This window comes from Pongo pygmaeus, chromosome 6 (genome assembly GCF_028885625.2).
Source record: "Pongo pygmaeus isolate AG05252 chromosome 6, NHGRI_mPonPyg2-v2.0_pri, whole genome shotgun sequence".
NCBI classification, from domain to species: domain Eukaryota; kingdom Metazoa; phylum Chordata; class Mammalia; order Primates; family Hominidae; genus Pongo; species Pongo pygmaeus.
This window is the reverse complement of record NC_072379.2, coordinates 128764806-128785683: the sequence shown is the minus strand read 5'-3', so window position 1 is coordinate 128785683 and position 20878 is coordinate 128764806. Positions and strand designations below refer to the sequence as shown.

At 40.3% G+C, this 20878-nt stretch overlaps 1 protein-coding gene across 2 annotated transcripts in view; it reads left to right on the top strand.

The window, feature by feature from the left end:
* UBE2H (ubiquitin conjugating enzyme E2 H) overlaps nt 1-20878 on the top strand; it is a 120934-nt gene that overhangs the window by 53140 nt on the left and 46916 nt on the right. For both annotated transcript variants that reach the window (XM_054497259.2, XM_054497258.2), the window contains exons 2-3: nt 18482-18558; nt 19803-19877. In XM_054497259.2, the coding sequence (XP_054353234.1) occupies nt 18482-18558; nt 19803-19877 (152 nt within the window). The remainder of the gene's footprint in view (nt 1-18481; nt 18559-19802; nt 19878-20878) is intronic.

Below are 20878 nucleotides of genomic sequence, written 5' to 3'. Positions count from 1 at the left end.
AGACAACAGCCTTCCTATTCACTAATGGATATGAAATTATGGATAGGTAAATTATGGTATATTGACATTATACAGGCACTAAAAAAAGGAGCTTAGATCTATATGTCCTCAAACATATCCTCCATAGATGCATGGGCAGAGGTATTTACAGAACAGTTTGTACCTACATGTCTTTGTGTATGTGATGACGTGGATGTGTGTGTATATAAACGTTTCTATGGAAAGTGCATAAGCAATGGTAGTATCTAGGCAGTGGGACTAGAAGTTGCGGGGTGGAAAGGCTATTTTAAGCCCCAGTCATGTTTTTAAAAGACAAGAAAAAAAAAAGGCCTGCAACTCAACACTTGATCTGATGAGGTTATTTGGTTGTATTGAGGGTGCTCTTGTGTCTTTCAGGAGGGATTCTCCTCTGCACTGTGCCCTCTGATTGCACCAGCACATCTCACATGGTGGCACCTGAGCCTATCAGTTCTACTTGTCTCCGTGGTGCAAACACGAGAGAAGGAAACTCAATAGTTTTTTCACCTTTTCAATGTCAAGTTTTCTTACTATATATACATCCACTGTTGTAGATGTGTCTAGGTTTGTGTTCTGTTGTTTTGCTAAATAGCTTGATTTTTTTCATATTATTCAATTCTTCAGGAAGTACTACTCCTTGTGAGAAACTAGATTTTTAATTTCCTTCTCATACGTCATAACAATACAGCCTTTATTCTTATTGTTGATGCATATTTAAATCTCAGACTTCTATTTAGGTGATTAGGTTGGTTTCTATTATACCGTTTATCACTTCATATGTCCTAATTGTACCTGACAGATCATTTCTTAACTGTATGTTAATCATTTCTGTTGGTCTTGAGCTAGCAGTTTTGCTAATTATGGCCGGGTGGCTTTTTCTCTGAGATCTATCACCTGTTAGTAGTATGATGCTGAAAATAGCTCTGCCACTCTTGTTGTATCACATTGCACACCTAGATACAGTCTGCTTTCACCTCCCTTGACTTTCCAGGGTTTTCTTGCTTATTTACTCATATTGGTGTGATTTTCTTATGGCAGGGTGTTTCTTTAACAGCAGTTTTTTTCCATAAAATAATTCATTTCTTTTGCCTATTTTCACTATGGATTTTTTTAAAAAGCAGCATTCCAGTTTTTGTTGAAAGTTTTTTATCCCACTTCTTTCATCCTAAATGTTGATAAAGATAATAAATACAGGCAGCTTATAATAGCTATTTGAACGTATTATCAAAGAAGGTATTTTCCTATTAACTACACTTCTGTATAGTTTTTAAGCAGAATTTCAATCAAGAAGACACTGCTATTTTTCTATATCTCTTTAGATTACTTCTTGATTTTTTAAAACACCGTTTATACAAGTTTTTATCAGACTTCCAACAGATAATGGGTACTGCCTCTCATAAATCTTCCAAAGGGACAATGGAAACTGGGCCCAGTTGAATAAAGGCATATTCATTTGTTTTGGAACGCAGAGTTCTCTGCATGTAGGTTGCATTTAGCATTCTGTCTAGTGTATCCATTTGTAGTTTTGCTTTTTTCAGTATAAAACCTTGACAGTAATTTTGAACCTGTTACTTTCTTTTTGCATGTATTGCTTTAAAAAGGCCAAAGTCTAGTATTCTCTTCCCTTTTTTAAGTTTTATGAAATCAAGGTTAAATTGATATTAGTGCCATTTAATATTTGACACCTGCTATGCCTAATGAACTTGTAGTAAAGGGAGCAACAGGGGTCAGCCATTCATGTTATGCAAGATAACTGGAGAACGAGTGGACTATGATTAGAGCTTTAGACTAGTGGGTTCTAACCTCTTTATAAGAGCAAACTCATTGTTTATATGTGCATATGTGTTACCTTTTCCTTTTTCCTCTGGATTTATAGGTATTTAAGAATTTTCTTGAGATTATATTATAGAAGTCATTAAGATGGGGAATCGATCTCTAGAGACATAAACTGGTAATTAGCCAGTGTAGGGAAGGAAAGGAAGATGAGGCATGGTCTGGTTTGTGGACGTGGGTCTTCAAGGAAGTGGCTCCATGACTATGAGGTGCCCTGAATGTAATGTAAGAGGAAGGAGATGATGGCATATCTGGCATCTCTTCCTGCTCATTTTTTATGATCCATTATTTACACTTTGATCATCTTTATCTGCTGAATGGGTACCACAGCTTGGTATTTATTATCACCCACCACTCTACAGAGGTAACTATTTGTCACTATGAAGAATGCCAAAGAAAATATTTCCTCGTAAAATTTAACTGCTTACTGTGAATGATTCATAAATGCCTGATTAAAAGGTCTGTGAGTAGAGATTTTTATGCACTGACTTAGCTAAATGCTATCTTCATTGAGTGGCATTGCAGTCTATATGTCAAGTTAGAGTAAAAACTGTATTTAAAATGGAAAAAAAAAAAAAAAGGGCCAGGCAAGGTGACTCACATGTATAATCCCAGCACTTTGGGAGCCTGAGGTAGAAGGATCACTTGAGACCAGTAGATTGAGACTAGTCTGGGCAACATAAGGAGACCTCATCTATACAAAAAATAAAAAATGAGCCGGATGTGCTGCTGCATGCCTGTAATCCAAGCTACTGGGGTGGCTGAGGTGGGAGGATCATTTGAACCTGGGAGGGTCGAGGCTGCAGTGAGCTGAGCCGAGATCTCGCCACTGGACTCCAGCCTGGGCAACAGAGTGAGACCCTGTTCCAATCAATCAGTAAATAAATACAATGAAAATAAAATGAAAAATGGAAGCAGTGTTCTTAAAGTTTTTTTTTTTTTTTTTTTTTTTTTGAGACGGAGTCTCACCCTTTTGCCCAGGCTGGAGTGCAGTGGTGTGATCTCGGCTCACTGCAACGTCTGCCTCCTAGATTCAAGCGATTCTCCTGCCTCAGCCTCCAGAGTAGCTGGGATTACAGGTGCCCGCTACCACGTCCAGCTAATTTTTTGTGTTTTTTAGTAGAGACGGGGTTTCGACACATTGGAGGCTGGTCTTGAACTCCTAACCTCAGATGATCCACCTGCCTTGAATCCCAAAGTGCTGTGATTACATACAGGCGTGAGCCACGATGCCCAGCCAAGATTTTTCAAAGAACACTGGAAACTTGAATACCAAAGGCACTACATAGATACTCCATAAAGTCATATTAAATTTAGCTTTTTATTGAGAAGTTGCTTTGTGTTGAGCACTTTGAGTGGTATAGCAAAGACACATACAGCCCAAAAGGGGAAGTAGGATTTTTTCTGTTTTTTTTTTTTTCTGAGACAGAGTCTTGCTTTGTCGCCCAGGCTGGAGTGCAGTGGCGCGATCTCAACTCACTGCAAGCTCCACCTCCCAGATTCACACCATTCTCCTGCCTCAGCCTCCTGAGTAGTTGGGACTACAGGCACCTGGCTAATTTTTTTGTATTTTTAGTAGAGACGGGGTTTCGCTGTGTTAGCCAGAATGGTCTCAATCTCCTGAGCTCGTGATCCACCCGCCTTGGCCTCCCAAAGTGTTGGGATTACAGGTGTGAGCCACCGTGCCCGGCCTAGTAGGATGTCTTTAAATAGATATTTTGGGGAGGGGGAGTTGGGGGGAAGAAATAAATAGATGTTTTCATTAGGATTTTGCGGAGGGCCACCTGATTATTTGTATGTCTTTGTATCATTTACGGGGAAATTATATGTTGCCTATGACTTGGAAGTTTTCAAGGTGAGTTGCTGTTGTCATTTTTAAGGTTGTGATTTGTTTTCCTTGTCTTGCCAGCCTCCTGTGATTAGGTAGGTTCTGCCTTTGGAATGACAAGGTTCTTCCTGCATGTTTTTCTCATGTGCACAGTGGTTTCGTCTCCCCTCCACCCTTAGAATTTGCAGGTCTAGGTCTTCCGCCTGTGCTTCCCTTCATGCCATAGCCCCCATGTAACAGGTGCTAGAGACTGTGTGACAGCCATAACTAAATGCCACTTGGGACTTCTGCACAGCCTGTCAGATGCACAGCTCATTGTTTGCCTCCAGGCCTACAGTTAACAAGGAAAGATTTTTGTTGTCTAATTTTATAATTTCCTGAGAGCAGAAAAAGTGGATTTTAATTAAGTACCAGATGTCTTTTAAGGTCCTACCTTCTGAAAGTTTTCCAAAAAGTTTTTAAAACAATTTTTCTAGATTTGGAATTTCATTGTGGACTTGTTAATATCTCTGAAGTGTCTCATGTCTTGATAATCTTGTAGGACTTTATTCTCTGCAGTTCAATCCAAGTTTGCAGATTTTAAACTGAATGCTTGACTAGCTGATGGTTATTTGACAGTGAGTGTCTATCTTTCCATAGAAGTAGGATGTACTTTGAGAAAGGAAGTTAAAAAAAAAAATGATGGGGATGGGCCGGGCGCAGTGGCTTAGGCCTGTAATCCCAGCAGTTTGGGAGGCTGAGGCCAGTGGATCACCTGAGGTCAGGAGTTCGAGACCAGCCTGGCCAACATGGTGAAACCCCGTCTCTACTAAAAATACAAAAAATTAGCCGGGTATGGTGGTGCGTGCCTGTAATCCCAGCTACTCGGGAGGCTGAGGCAGGAGAATCACTTCAACCCGGGAGACGGAGGTTGCAGTGAGCCAAGATCATGCCATTGCACTCCATCTTGGGCAACAAGAGCAAAAACTCCGTCTCAAAAAAAAAAAAAAAGGTGAGATTAGATATGAAACAAAAGCACATCATTTATTTATTTAGAGACAAGGTCTTATTCTGTTGCTCAGGCTGCAGTGCAGTGGTGTGATCATGGTTCACTGCAACCTCGACCTCCTGGGCTCAAGCGATCCTCCCGAGTAGCTGGGACTACAGGCGCATGCTACCATGCCCAGCTAATTTTATTTTTTGTAGAGATGGCGTTTCACCATATTGCCCAAGCTGGTCTCAGAGTTCTAAGCTCAAAAGATCTGCCTGCTTTGACCTCCTAAAATGTTGGAATTACAGGCGTGAGCCACTGCACCTGGTCCCATTTGTTTATTATTTTATTTTATTTTTTTGAGACAGAGTCTCTGTTGCCAGACTGGAGTGCAGTGGCACGATCTCAACTCGCCACAACCTCTGCCTCCCAGGCTCAAGCAGTTCTCCTGCCTCAGCCTCCCGAGTAGCTGGGATTATAGGTGTGTGCCTCCATGCCCCGCTAATTTTTGTATTTTTAGTAGAGACAGGGTTTCGCCATGTTAGGCTGGTCTTGAACTCTTGACCTCAGGTGATCCGCCTGCCTTGGCCTCCCAAAGTGCTGGGAGTACAGGTGTGAACTACCGTGCCCAGCCCAAAAGTAGGCTTTTGATTAACCCTTTAGGAGTTAAGAGAGTAATATACTATTTAGCTAATATACTGCTAATTTATATACATGCATTTGTACATTATGTAAATTTGTAATTTTCAGTTGCAAGTAAGCAAATATGCACTATTGCCATAAAACAGCAAAGCAGTCAAGTTTGTTTATTAAGGAGCTATTGATATTTCATCGATAGCCTTCTAGCTTCTTTTTTTTTTTTTTTTTTTTTTGAGGCAGAGTCTCGCTCTGTCGCCCAGGCTGGAGTGCAGTGGCGCCATCTCGGCTCACTGCAAGCTCCGCCTCCCGGGCTCACACCATTCTCCTGCCTCAGCCTCCCGAGTAGCTGGGACTACAGGCGCCCGCCACGACGCCCAGCTAATTTTTTTGTATTTTTTAGTAGAGACGGAGTTTCACCGTGTTAGCCAGGATGGTCTCGATCTCCTGACCTTGTGATCCGCCCGCCTCGGCCTCCCAAAGTGCTGGGATTACAGGCGTGAGCCACTGCGCCCGACCAAGCTTCTAAATATTTTAAAGTGCGTAACTGAAGTTGGAACTTCTCTCAAAATCTTATTTTTGTTTTGACTATATTTCCTTGTTCTCAAGATGGTATCATTATTTTTCCCTATTTCCCTTCACTTTTCTGTCTCTGAAACTGTTTCTGCAATTGGATCATTTCTGACTTTGACTATCTGACTTTGTAAATCTGCTTTTAAAAATATTTTGTTGGGGATGGGGGTGTGGTACTTAGATTTCTTATCTTTCTGATAAACCTGTCTTAAAATGTTTCTGTGAGTTTTAATTTTTCTTTGAAAATTTTTTACTTTATTATTTGGAAGTCTGGTAGAATAATACATTCAGGGAAAAGCCAAGTTATAGTGATGATTTTCCTATATGAGTAACATTTACTTGGTTTTTGCCTATGTTTGGCTTGTGACATAGAAACTCTAAACGAAGCATAACACTAGAGAAGAAAAATTTTCACTCCTAAGGCTAGGCTAATTTAGTCTGCTAGGTGGTAATGAACATGCTTGCCATTTAACCTTACTTGTACCAGTTGACTCTGTAAAATTTTAAAACTGTATGTTACTCTTTACTCCTAAAATAATGGGTCTTTAAGTATTCAGGGTACCGTAGTAAGTTGCCAAATTTTTTTTTGCTTCTGGGCAATACATATTTATTTTGAAATGGCTATTTTTAAATAAGTGATACTTCCCTTATTCAGAAGCTGTTTGACAGCTTTAGCCAACTAATTTAGTTGTAAACCTGCTAAAAGTTACATATTTTATTGATTGGAGAGTGTCTTTCTTAGGATATATTTACCCTTTTTTTAAAAAACATAAAGTAATCTCATGAACTTCGGTTATCTGATTTTTCTAGCCTACTATAGATACATTTTAAAGGATAGTAGCCCAGTGTCATCTCCCAAACATAGCTAAAGGTTAAGAACAAAGAGAAACTAGGAAAAGAACCTCTCAATGCAAGGACTTTAGCATAACAATATGAGAAATTTTCTACAGCAAAAAATAAGTATATTCCTTATTTGTTCCTAAGGGTATCCTTGTATTTTGTAGTACAGTATAGCAACTATTATTCATAATGATGACCCAGCATCAAGAAAGGGTGTAGCTGGCCAGACGCGGTGGCTCATACCTGTAATCCCAGCACTTTGGGAGGCTGAGGTGGGTGGATCACCTGAGGTCAAGAGTTTGAGACCAGCCTGGACAATATGGCAAAACCCTGTCTCTACTAAAAATACAAAAATTAGCCGGGCTTGGTGGTGTGCACCTGTAATCCCAGCTACTCAGGAGGCTGAGGAAGGAGAATCACTTGAACCCAGGAGGTGGAGGTTGCAGTGAGCCAAGATTGCGCCACTGCACACCAGCCTGTGTGATGGGAGCAAGACTCCATCTCAAAAAATAAAAGAAGGGGTGAGGCCGGGTGTGGTGGCTCACGCCTGTAATCCCAGCATTTTGGGAGGCCGAGGCGGGCGGATCATGAGGTCAGGAGATTGAGACCATACTGGCTACGGTGAAACCCCGTCTCTACCAAAAATACAAAAAATTAGCTTGGCGTGGTGGCGGGCGCCTGTAGTCCCAGCTGCTTGGGAGGCTGAGGCAGGGGGATGGCGTGAACCTGGGAGGCGGAGCTTGCATTGAGCCCAGATCACACCCCTACACTCCAGTCTGGGCAACAAAGCAAGACTCCGTCTCAAAAAAAAAAAAAAAATGGTGTAGCATGTGTTTTTAGTATTCTGCTTAAGAATGTAGGAAAAAAACTAAAAAACACACACACAAACTACATTGTAAACTTTGAATTTTAGTTTTGTGGCAATTCATTTAGGTAAAGTTTTTTTTTTTTTTTTTTTGAGACAGTCTCGCTCTGTAGCCCAGGCTGGAGTGCAATGGCATAATCTCGGCTCACTGCAACCTCTGCCTCCCTGTTGAAGCAGTTCTCCTGTGTCAACCTCCCGAGTAGCTGGGATTACAGGCACGTGCCACCATGCCCAGCTAATGTTTGCATTTTTACTAGAGGTGGGTTTTCACCATGTTGGCCAGGCTGGTCTTGAACTCCTGACCTCATGATCCGCCCACCTTGGCCTCCCAAAGTGCTGGGATTATAGGCATGAGCTACCATGTCTGGCCTATTTATTTTTACATTAAAAAAATTAAGTTCCTGTTGTGTCAGCTGCTGGACCTTTGGATATACAGTATTTCATTTAATTTTCCACAATTCTGTGAGTGAGGTAATGTCCCTTCCCTGCAACCCCTCCCCCTTTGTTTAGAGATTAAGAAACAGGCTCAGATTTAGCCAGGTGTGGTGGCACATGCCTGTAATCCCAGCTATTTAGGAGGTTGAGGCAGGAGACTCTCTTGAACTGGGGAGGCAGAGGTTGCAGTGAGCCAAGATGGCACCATTGCACTCCAGCCTGGGCAACAAGAGTGAAACTCCATCTCAAAAATAAATAAAAAATAAAAAAAGAGGCTCAGATTTAAGTGATTTATAAGTTGACTGTTTTTTTTTTTTTTTTGAGAGAGAGTCTTGCTCTGTCACCCAGGCTGGAGGGCAGTGGCACAATCTCGGCTCACTGCAATCTCCACCTCCCGGGTTCAAGCCATTCTCCTGCCTCAGCCTCCCAAGTAGCTGGGATTACAAGCGCCCGCCACCATGCCCGGCTGATTTTTTTTGTATTTTTAGTAGAGACGGGGTTTTGCTATTTTGGCCGTGTAATCCCAGTATTTTGGGAGGCCGAGGCGGGCGGATCACCTGAGGTCAGGAGTTCAATCCCAGCCTGGCCAACATGGTGAAATACAAAAATACAAAAATCTAAAAATGCAAAAATTCGCCATGCATGGTGGCAGGCACCTGTAATCCCAGCTACTTGGGAGGCAGGAGAATCACTTGAACCTGGGAGGCAGAGGTTGTAGTGAGCTGAGACCACACCACTGCATTCTAGCCTGGACAACAAGAGCAAAACTCCATCTTTAAAAAATATATATATATGTGTATATATACATACGTGTATATATACACATATGTACATGTACATATATGTGTATATATACATACGTATATATACACATATGTACATATACGTATATGTGTATATATACATACGTATATATACACATATGTACATATACGTTTATGTGTATATATACGCGTATACACACGTATATATACACATACACATATACGTATATATACATGTATACACATATATGTATATATACGTATACACATATATGTATACGTATATATACATATATATATGTGGTATCACTTCACCTGTCTGAGAGGCTAAAATTAAGGTCTCAGACTGGCAACTTCATTCATGTGTTCATCTTATTTTTAAATTTATTTGTTTTTAAGCGACAGAGTCTATGTTTGTCACCCAGGCTGGAGTTCAGTAGTGTCATCATAGCTTACTACAGCCTCAAACTCCTGCAATTCTCTTGCCTCAGCCTCCAAAGTAGCTGGGACTACAGGCTCGTACCACCCTGCCCAGCTAATTTTTTGGTGTTTTTTTGTAGAGATGGGGGTCTCACTGTGTTGCCCTTGCTGATCTCTAACTTAACTCCTGGGCTCATGTGGTCCTCCCCTGTCAGCCTCCCGATTAGCTAGGACTATAAGCACATACCACCATACCTGGCTAATGTTTAAAAATTTTATTTTTGTAGAGACTGGGTTTTATTATGTTGCCCAGGCTGGTCTCGGATTCCTGGCCTCAAGCAGTCTTTCTGCCCTTGCTTCCCAAAGTGTTGGGATTAAATAGGTGTGAACCACTTCATCCGGCCTCATGTTCATTTATAGTCTACTATTTGCTGGGTACTCTTCTGTGAACAAAATAAACAATTCCTGCTCTTACGGAGCTTGCACTGCAGTAGGAGATAAAAGTCAAATACATAGTATATTGCATGGTGGGAATGTTAGGAGTAAGTGGTTGTAAATAGGATATCCCAGAAGGCCTCACTGAGAGGGAGACATTGGAGCACATATACTTTGTTTACACTTAGAAATTTAGAGCTTGAATTAGAAATTAGAAGATTGATTTGGAGATCTGATTTTTTGGTTTCTCATGAAAATTAGACATTGTAGCAACGTTGGAGCTTTCTACTGGCTCTCCCAGGTCTGTTCAGCTGTGAAGGCCTGTGAGGGCTCTGTTTAATGTCCCATGATTACTGTGGCTGTTATCTTAGTTGAGGTCTTGAATATTTCTTTTCTACTATTTTGCTTTAACTCTGCTTATTCCTACCTTCAGCCAGTCCTACACACCACAGTTGGGTTATCTTTGTAAAGCACAGGTAGATGCACTGTGCATGGAATACTGTTTCCCTGTTTGCCAGATAAAATCCACACTTCAGAGCCCTCCGTAATCTGGTCTTGGCCTACTTTCTAGTATTCCCTGGGGTCCACTCATCAAAATAAAAATGTATTGTTCTGTTTCCTGAATCAGTTCTATACTAAATCTTTGCATTAAATTCCTTCTCCCACCTCGACATGTCCAAATCACACTCTGTTTAGGACATTTTGTAAGTCCTTGCCTTCCATAGCAGACCATCCTTATCCCTCCCTCCGGGCTGGAAGAAATCTCTCCTACTCTAAGCTATAGTAGTACTTTATGCAAACTCTTTCTTTACTTCTTAATGAACAGATCTCGTGTTCCCTTGCTAGACTTCAAACTTCTGGAAGGCAGTCTCTGTGTAAGAGTAGTTTTTGTGGCTGGGCGTGGTGGCTCATGCCTATAACCATAGCACTTTGGGAGGTTGAGGCGAACGGATCACTTGAGGTCAGGAGTTCAAGACCAGCCTGGCCAATATGGTGAAACTCCGTCTCTACTGAAAATACAAAAATTAGCCAGATGTGGTGCCAGGCGCCTGTAATCCCAGTTACTCAGGAGGCTGAGGCAGGAGAATGGCTTGAACCTGGGAGGCGGAGATTGCAGTGAGCTGAGATCGGGCCACTGCACTCCAGTCTGGGTGACAGAGTGAGACTCCGTCTCAAAAAAAAAAAAAAAAAAAGACAGGGTCTTGCTATGTTGCCCAGGCTGGTCTCAAACTCCTGGGCTCAAACAGTCCTCCCACCTCAGCCTCCTAAAGTGCTAGGATAATACATATGGATTTCATCACTGATAGAAGCCCACTTCCCATTGTCTTTTCTCAATGCCATTTTCTTTTTTTCTTTACTTAGCAAACCTTTCCCAAGATAATGCTCATTTTCTGAAGAGCTTTTATTTCTGCCATTCAATTTCTCTTTTGAATAAAAGGCTTCCCCCTCTTCATTTGAAGAACATTAAAAGCCCTTAAAAATTTTTTCAGCTTCTTATTTCAATCAGGAGCCTTCCTATTGGACATGACCATTTTTCCTTGTAGTTTAAGAGCTTTGGTTAGGATGTTGCCCAGAGGCTGTTTGTCATGGATATACAGACACATGCTTGTCTTTCTTCCATGTGATTGAATTTTTCATAGACATCCTTATGAAACCACTTGAACTTGTTTCCTTCAGAATGTTAGCAGAGTATGCTTCTCTTTCAATGTAAAGTCTTTGGTTTTTTTGTTTTTGTTTTTGTTTTGTTTTTTGAGATGGAGTTTCGCTCTTGTTGCCCAGGCTGGAGTGCAATGGTGTGATCTCAGCTCACCATAAATTTGGCTCACCGTAACTTCGGCTCACTGTAACCTCCGCCTCCCGAGTAGCTGGGATTCCAGGCATGTGCCACAACGCCTGGCTAATTTCGTATTTTTAGTAGAGACGGAGTTTCTCCATGCTGGTCAGGCTGGTCTCAAACTCCCGACCTCAGGTGATCCGCCCACTTCGGCCTCCCAAAGTGCTGGGATTACAGGCGTGAGCCACCTCACCCAGCCAGTCTTTGCTTTCTTAAATACTGGATCACTTGCTATTTTTTTTCTTCTTCAAACTGTTGCACCTCAGGAAAACTTAGATTGTTTCATAAATGTTCAAGAGAGGCCAGGCACGGGCCTCATTAATAGTATCACCTTTGGCTGGGCGTGGTGGCTCACGCCTGTAATCCCAGCGCTTTGGGAGGCCGAGGCAGGCGGATCACAAGGTTGGGAATTCAAGAACAGCCTGACCAACATGGGAAACCCCGTCTCTACTAAAAATACAAAAATTAGCCAGGTGTGGTGGTGCCCACCTGTAATCCCAGCTACTCGGGAGACCGAGGCAGGAGAATCGCTTGAACCTGGGAGGCTGAGGTTGTGGTGAGCTGAGATCCTGCGACTGCACTCCAGCCTGGGTGACAGAGCAAGACTCCATCTCAAAAAAAAAAAAAAAAAGGTTAGCATTAGGAGATATACCTAACGCTAAATGGCGAGTTAATGGGTGCAGCACACCAGCATGGCACATGTATACATATGTAACTAACCTGCACATTGTGCACATGTACCCTAAAACTTAAAGTATAATAATAATAAAATTTAAAAAAAAGTTCAACAGAGCTCTAGTAGCTAAACTCTAGTTCTAGTTCTTGTTCTTAGCTCTAGTAGCTAAGCTTTATGCCTCTACAAAGCTAAACTTTTGATGATAACTATGTTATTAGGTTTTAAAGAACTTTTACTATATTATGGAAAACTTAAATGTAAAACAAAAATAGCGAGAACAGTGTAACAAATCACCATGTGCCACTGGGACTCGATCATTAACATAGGATTCAATCATTAACGTTGCCGGCCCTCTACTGTTTCTTCTACACCTCTTCTACCCACACTGGGTTATTTACTAGCAAATCCTATAAACATTTTTATTAGTAAATATTTCCATTTATGTCTCTAAAAGAGAAGGATTCCTTGTAAACATATCCTCCCAAAGCACTATTTTTGTGATACTTACATATTAATGGATTAACAGACATATCTTTTTTTTTTTTTTTTTTTTTTTTTACAAAAAAATAAACCAAATCAGGTAGTGAAAGTTGCCAAGTTTCTTCAGCTTTCCTAGTGTGACTCATCTCCAGGAGAGTAGGAAACAGGTGGGTCTGAACACAGAAATCCACACGACTTGCTTCTGCCCTCTGCACAGAAGCACGTTCTTTATGCCAGGACCTCGTTCCCTTCCACACAGCTCAGGGAGAGCACCCTTTTATTTTATGAACTGGTTATCAGTAAATTTAGGACTCAATGGTCCCTGAATCCTTGGTCCTTGAACTGTTATTGTCAGTCCTTAAGGCCCAGACTTCGCCTTTGGCTTCCTTTCTGGAAAATTTCAGAACTGTATAAAAATCACTTGTAAAACTCTGATAGACACATTTTGCCAAGAATGTCATTTATCTCTTGACAGTTTGGCATTTGCCTTTAAATATTAGATTGTGTAATCATAATGGCATTCAGGGAAAATAATGTGGTAGGTGGCTGGCACTTTAAAAAGTAAAATGGACTTGGGTTCTTGGGAATGTTAATCATTATTCTACACAAAATGGTGATACCCCTTGATAGTGAAATGCTAAGTGGGTATAAAGCAGTATTTGTGAATAAGATCAAAAAAGGTGAGTATAAAATGTGATTTATGGGTTTATTTAATGAGTTTTTATCAGAACAGTGTCTGAAGGATATTTTATATTTTTAAGCTGTGAAACAGAGAAAGTAATGAGGAATCTTCTAGTGAGTCCCACCAGTCTCCCAGCCTGACCAGCACATCCAGAAATAGATCATTATTTTTGTCATTTTAACCTGCCTTCTTAGTGCCTTCCTTGCCCTTGACTTTGCAGCAGAGAGGAGAAAGAAACTCATGGTCTCTCCCATAAATACACATGGTAACAGCAGTGAAGTAATTATTATGTATTTTGTGGCAAGTCATTCATTCAGTGGTGATGGAATGGCTTATTTTTAATGCAGTGTTTTTCTTTAGACTAAACCTAAATTCTTTTTTCTATCTCATTTAGTGCCTGTACCATTCCAAGGCAGCATAAAGTTAGCATAGCTTCTCATTTTACCGGTTTGGTAAAAGTTTTAAAGGTTTAGTTCAGTTTGCTTTTGGGTTTTCATAGGAGGTAGACTATGAGAACTCTTTAATTTATGATGTGATATATAATTAAAGACAATCCCATTGTATCTGGTATGTGGGCTCTACTGGGGATCATGGGAAAGAGAAGGCTTGGAGGATCTTCTTTATAAAATACATGTAAGTATGGACTGAATTCCAAACCGCAAAATGGAAGGAACCTCGTTTTATCGCATCCAGGTAAAGGATAGAAAAGGTATCTTCAGTTTTCCCAGAAGCAACATCCACGAGGACAACTCGTAATTTTAAATGATTAAAAGTAATTGCGGTAGATCAGTGTCATTCATAGCAAATTAGTTCTGATCGATGGAGAATGCTGCATCTGTGGATTTTTATGTTATAAAATTAGTTTAAGACTTCTTTTGTTAAACTCGTTTAATCTTCTGCACTACTCCGTTCTTTCATTATCCTTGTCAGTTTTAAGGGCTGGAATATCTTTGTACAACTAAATTCAGTTGACTTCTTCTGGATACCCAAGTTGAACAGACACATACATTAGTGGAGCTCTGGTTGGAAAGAGGACGCTAGTACACGCTATTAGTAGCCTACTGCATATGGTTTGTGTTTTTTGCCTTTTTTTTTTTTAAAGAGAAGTTCTCTCTCTTTCAGGCTGGAGTGGAGTGGCACAATCATAGCTCACTACAGCCTCAAACTCCTAGGCTCAAATAATCTTCCTGCCTTAGGCCTTCCAAAGTGCTGGGATTATAGGCATGAGCCAGTGCAGCCAGCCACCTATTGTATAAATGGCTTATAAGTCATTTCACCTGGCTAGGCATGGTGGCTCACGCCTATAATCCCAGCACTCTGGGAAGCTGAGGTGGGAGGATCACTTGAGCCTAAGAGTTCAAGACCAGCATGGGCAAAGAGAGAGACCCTGTCTCTACAAAAACTAAAAAAATTAGCTGGGTGTGGTAGTGCCTGCTGTAGGCCCAGCTAGGAGGAAGTAGAGGTGGGAGGATCACTGGGAGGTAGAGACTGCAGTGAGCCATGATCATGCTACTGCACTTGTAGCCTGAATGACAGAGTGAGACCCTATCTCAAAAAAAAAAAAAAAAAACAGTAACAGTAATTCATTGAACCAGTTTCTTATTGAAATATGTTTAGACTGTTTCCATTTTTAAACTTCAAATATTCCAGGAAACATATATGCAGATTTATCAGAAACACTTATTTTTGTAAACTTTTTATTAAAGAATAACATATATACAAAAAGTAGAGAAATTTTTTTTTTTTTTTTTTTTTTTTGAGACGGAGTCTTACTCTGTCACCCAGGCTGGAGTGCAGTGGCGCATTCTTGGCTCACCGCAAGCTCCGCCTCCCGGGTTCACGCCATTCTCCTGCCTCAGCCTCCCAAGTAGCTGGGACTACAGGCACCCGCCACCATGCTCGGCTAATTTTTTGTGTTTTTAGTAGAGACGGGGTTTCACCGTGTTAGCCAGGCTGGTCTCGGTCTCCTGACCTTGTGATCCACCTGCCTCGCCCCCAAAGTTCTGGGATTACAGGTGTGAGCCACCACGCCTGGCCAAAGTACAGAAATTTTTATTATTTTTTTTATTTAGTTTTTTGAGACAGTCACACTCTGTCACTCAGGCTGGACTGCAGTGGTGCAATTTTGGCTCACTGCAACCTCTGCCTCCTGGGTTCAAGCTATTCTCCTGCTTCAGCCTCCCAAGTTGTTGGGATTATAGGTGTGTACCACCACGCCTGGCTAATTTTTGTAGAGAAATTATTTTTGTAGTTCATTGATGAAATCTGTAAAACCCACACATTATGTGTATCAATTCATTCTTTTTTCTTTAAGTTATATTTTTTTGAGACGAAGTCTCACTCTGTTGCCCAGGCTGGAGTACAGTGGTGCAATCTCAGCTCACTGCAACTTCTGCCTTCCGGATTCAAGCGATTCTCCTGCTTCAGCCTCCTGAATAGCTGGGACTACAGGCACCCGCCACCACGCTCAGCTAATTTTTGTGTTTTTAGTAGAGATAGGGTTTCACCATGTTGGCCAGGCTGGTCTCAAACTCCTGATCTCAAGTGATCCACCTGCCCTGGCTCCCCAAAGTGTTGGGATTACAGGCGTGAGCCACTGTGCCCAGCCTATTTTTCTTTTTTAATGCTTTGTAATTTTCTTTTGGGTGACTATACTACAGCTTATTCTTTTTGCCATTGATGAACATTTGGATTGTCTCTAATTTTTGGATGTTACAAATAGTCCTGTGAACATTCTTAAACATGGGTTTCGGTGAATGTAACTATCCATATGTATTGGGCGTATCTCTGTGAGTAGCGCTGACAGGCATAGGGTATGCATATGTGCAGGTTTAGTACTGCCAACAGTTTTTCAAAGTGGGTGAAACCATATCACACTCCCACCAGCAGTGTCTATTTTTAAAAAAATAACTTCATATAAGTAAAATTTGAATAAAAGAGTAAATTCATTTTAAGTTTTGGAATATAGTGCTGGATTTGTCCTCAGAAGTACTAATTCGTACTCCACTGAACACTAGATTTTATCCAGCTCTTTTGTTGTTTTCATTGTTTATAGTGAAGAAATATCTTTTTAAACTTCTTTAATGAATTGGACTTTTTTATACTTCAGTTTTACCCATTTCAGTTTTCTTGACTTGGATGTTCTGGCCTTTTCTTTGTTGGGGTATTTGTATTTTTTTCTTACTGCTTTGTAATAACTTATTTTTAAAATCCACATTTTTGTCTTCCTAGTTTATCCTTTGTCTTTTACACTATAGAAGTGTTTTCCATGTCTGTTTTCTTTAAGGGCTGCTGTATTGTTGATATTTAATTTTATTTTAACTGGATTTGCCTTTTTTTATGTGACACAAGGATGCTTTTTTGGAAAAAGTATTAAAACATTTTAAACATGTTATACTTTTACTTATTACACTAACTTTGAAATATTTTGCAGGATGTCAGAGGGTGACTGGTCAGAGTAGGCATGCGTGTGTCATTTGACCAAGCGAGAAATAAAGCCAATTTTCCTATGTGGACAGTATTGAATCCTTGTAGTGTGCATGTTTCTAAGGTAGTAAGTTATCATTTAGAAAAGAATAAGATCAAATTAGCCTAGACTGAACTATCTTATTTAAATACCTCTTGTGGATACTATTCAGGGCTCTTGGGCAAGGACTTTACCAAAATTACACCTGGCCTCTTGCAGTCAGTTCTGTGTCTCATTGGACACGGGCTTGGAGTGCCAAATATTTAATTTCAAATCTTTAAAAATATTTATTCTCTATGAGATTATTAAAACTTTTTAAATGTTTCTGTTTTGTATTAACAGTATATAATTTGCACTGCTGATGGAGAAATATGAGACCGGTCTATCGTGTTTTCCTTTTTAATGTTACAGTGGGATTTGAGAGCTTCCCAAAGCCTCTGTCACCTAAAATTCCTACTGAGAGAATCATTTTTGGATTTCACCACAAAGCAGACACATAGAACAGATTTTAAACCAGTAGTCCTCTCTTCTAATATGAATTAATTTGGTTTCTAGAATTGAATCTTAGCACCTTAAAGGGGCAAGAATCTCAGGGGTAGGTAAATTTTAGAGTAAGGGAGCACAGCCATGTTACCCCTCTGTGATTAGAGCCCTGGAGCATACCAAACCTTGAGGCAAGTCTGAAGAAGGTGGAGTTTGGGGGGCAGTGAAAACAAATGCTATGGATGAGATAAGAAAAAAATTTTTTTTGTTTTGTTGGTCTTTTGCATTTGGCAGTACTGCTTGTGGCAAGGTTGTATCATTAACTGTGTTGATTATTCCATAAGCCAAGGAGATAATTGTGGGAACTCTCCTTAGTAAATCCCTCATTTTAGGAGCATAGCATTTCTACTTTAGGGGAATTTGTATTTTGCTGAACATTTGAATTTGACTAAAGAGAATACTGGGTTTATATGAAAGGCTCATTAGGGATAGATTGAGGAGGAGAGGGTAGAAAGAGAAAAGCTAAAATTAAGCACCTATTTTTCATGTATATTTTTTATTTTATTTTTGAGACTGAGTCTCACCCTATCACCCAGGCTGGAGTGCAGTGATATGATCTCGGCTCACTGCAACCTCTACCTCCCAAGTTCAAGCAATTCTTCTGCCTCAGCCTCCTGAGTAGCTGGGACTACAGGCATGCACCACCACGCCTGGGTAATTTTTGTATTTTTTAGTAGAGATGGGGTTTCACCATATTGGCCAGGTTGGTCTCGAACTCCTGACCTCAGGTGATCCACCCGCCTCGGCCTCCCAAAGTGTTGGGATTACAGGCGTGAGCTGCTATGTCTGGCCAGTTTTTTATGTATATAGACAAAATGCAGTCTTACACATTTTACATGTTTAACCTGTCTAATCCTCACAGAAATCCTATGAAATGCTGCTTTCCCAATTTGCAAAGAGAAAACAAAGACTCAGGGAGTAAACTGACATTATTTTGGCTAGGCTCAAAAACTCAGTAAATGGCATTCCTGGGATTTGAACAGCAGTCTCTGAATCCAAAGCTCATGCATATTCTTCTCACAAGAGTGTATATTGCCTCCTAAACTACCAGAATTATTATATATATTTTATCAGTGTCTTGCCAAATTTTGGTAACACTTTAAGTGGCACATCCCTGGGGTGTTATTGGTAATTCTGCCAGGTACTGTAAAGCCTGTGTAATTTCCTTTACTGTCCACCTTAGCATTGAGAGTAAACATGAGGTTACGATCCTGGGAGGACTCAATGAATTTGTAGTGAAGTTTTATGGACCACAAGGAAGTAAGTACATGTGTTGGTATGTGTTCTTCTATTACAGTCTTTTACTCTGTTTCTTAATAGAATATCAAAGACAGATGGTAGCATGTGTAGTTTCTGAAAAGCAAGTTTAGTTGGACTCCAGAACCAGTGAGGAAATCTTTCTCGTATCACAATTACTTTATATACAGTCGTCCCTTGATATCTGCAGGGATTGGTTCCAGGACCACCTCATACGAAAATCCAGATGCTCAAGTCCCTATATAAAGATGACATAGAATTTGCATGTAACGTACACACATCCTCCCATGTCCTTTAACTCACATCTAGATTACTTGTAATACCTAACACAGTGCAAATGTTATGTAAATAGTTGTTTATGTATTTTATTTATTTATTTATTTAGTGATGGAGTCTCACTCTGTCACCCAGGCTGGAGTGCAGTGGCGTGATCGTGGCTCACTGCAACCTCCATTTCCTGGGTTCAAGCAATTCTCCTGCCTCAGCCTTCGAAGTACCTGGGACTACAGGTGCCTGCCACCACGCCCAGCTCAGTTCTGTATTTTAGTAGAGACAGGGTTTCACCATGTTGGCCAGGCTGGTCTCGAACTCCTGACCTCAGGTGATCCACCCGCCTCGGCCTCCCAAAGTGCTGGGATTACAGGCATGAGCCCCACCGCACTTGTCCTTTTGTGTGTGTGTGTGTGTTATTTTTAATTGTATTGTTATTTATTATTGTTTGGATTTTTTTCTCTAATATTTTTGATCTGTGGTTGGTTGAATCCAGGGGTGTGGAACCTGCAGATATAGAGGACTGACTGTAGTTTTCTCTTTATCTCTATGTGACAGTACTAGACATGAGTTGTAAATTCTGGGTTTTGTTATGGATGGCCACGTGGATGGTTTCCAGGGAATGTTTTTTGTTGTTTTCTTTTTGGCCTTGGAGGGGGGATTAATATGGGGTTTATTGAGATGGGAGGGAAAGTAACATGGCTATTACTTACCAAATAATTGAATAGTATTTAGTACTTTTGAAGAATCAAGTAAATTGCAGAATGAATCTGCTTATTTTTTTGACTCTGGATCTTTCCAAGAAAACTATCTTAATCTGAACATGGTGCACCTATTGATTGTAATAGGTCCCTGACTCTTGAAGGAATTAATTTGGAAGGTTTTCAGAAGATTAGGGTATAATGTTTAATTTACACTCAGATTTATTTTCTAATTTGGAGATGTAGTTCTGATGAACATTTTTACTTTTATTTCAGCACCATATGAAGGCGGAGTATGGAAAGTTAGAGTGGACCTACCTGATAAATACCCTTTCAAATCTCCATCTATAGGTATGTGACTACTTGGTTTTTCTCCTTAGAGAGTTTTGAAATCTAAGGGGGAAAAATCTTACATTTCAGGGGAGGTAATTAATGCCAGAAATAGCTACCTAATTGAATTTTTCTTTTTTTGGCTTTGGTTAATTAATCAGTGGCTTTTGGGGGGACCTTCTATAGTGTGTTAGAAGACGTTTAAATATACCCTTTGCATAATTATAATGACCATTACTTTAGATTTTTGTCTTTCAGTGTCAGATTAAACCAGCTTTAAGGCCCCACTGTTCTTTAAGCTGTTGGCAGGAAAATAATAAACATATCTTAAGTCTAATTTTGAATGCCAGATTGCAAGAATGAATGTTATATAGTATGTGTTTTAATCCTATCATTTTCAGAAATTCTCCCTAGATCCTACTTTGCTTTTTTGTTCACTCCAACTCTGGGTACCTTACAATTAAATGACCCTTTGCAATCTTCCTACCTCCAGTCTTTTTAGCCCCCTAAACAGCAGAAGAAAGAATAGAAACCTCAGTGGGGTTGTACAAAGAGGTACTTTCTCCTCACCTTCATCTCCTTTTACCTTAATGGGTGATGTTATTTACCTGTCACCCCTATTAAGGCACTCAGTGACAGATCTATCTGATTGAAGGTGGACACCTTTAAATATTTGGAGACTGTAGAATGGTAGTAATTTAGTTAATTTAAGCCAACTTTTTTTTTTTTGCTTCATTTTATACATGTCTAAAATATTATAAAATATTGAACAATTTTAAGTAAGAACAACAAAATTGTAATGTATTGAGCATTCTCTGACAGACTAAGCCTCATGTTCAGAATTGCCAGAGTTCAAACATTTTGCTACTGCTGTGGGCTGTCTTTTTTTTTTTTTTTTTTTTTTTTTTTTTGAGACGGAGTCTCGCTGTGTTTCCCAGGCTGGAGTGCAGTGGCACAATCTCGGCTCACTGCAAGGTCCGCTTCCCGGGTTCACGCCATTCTTCTGCCTCAGCCTCCCGAGT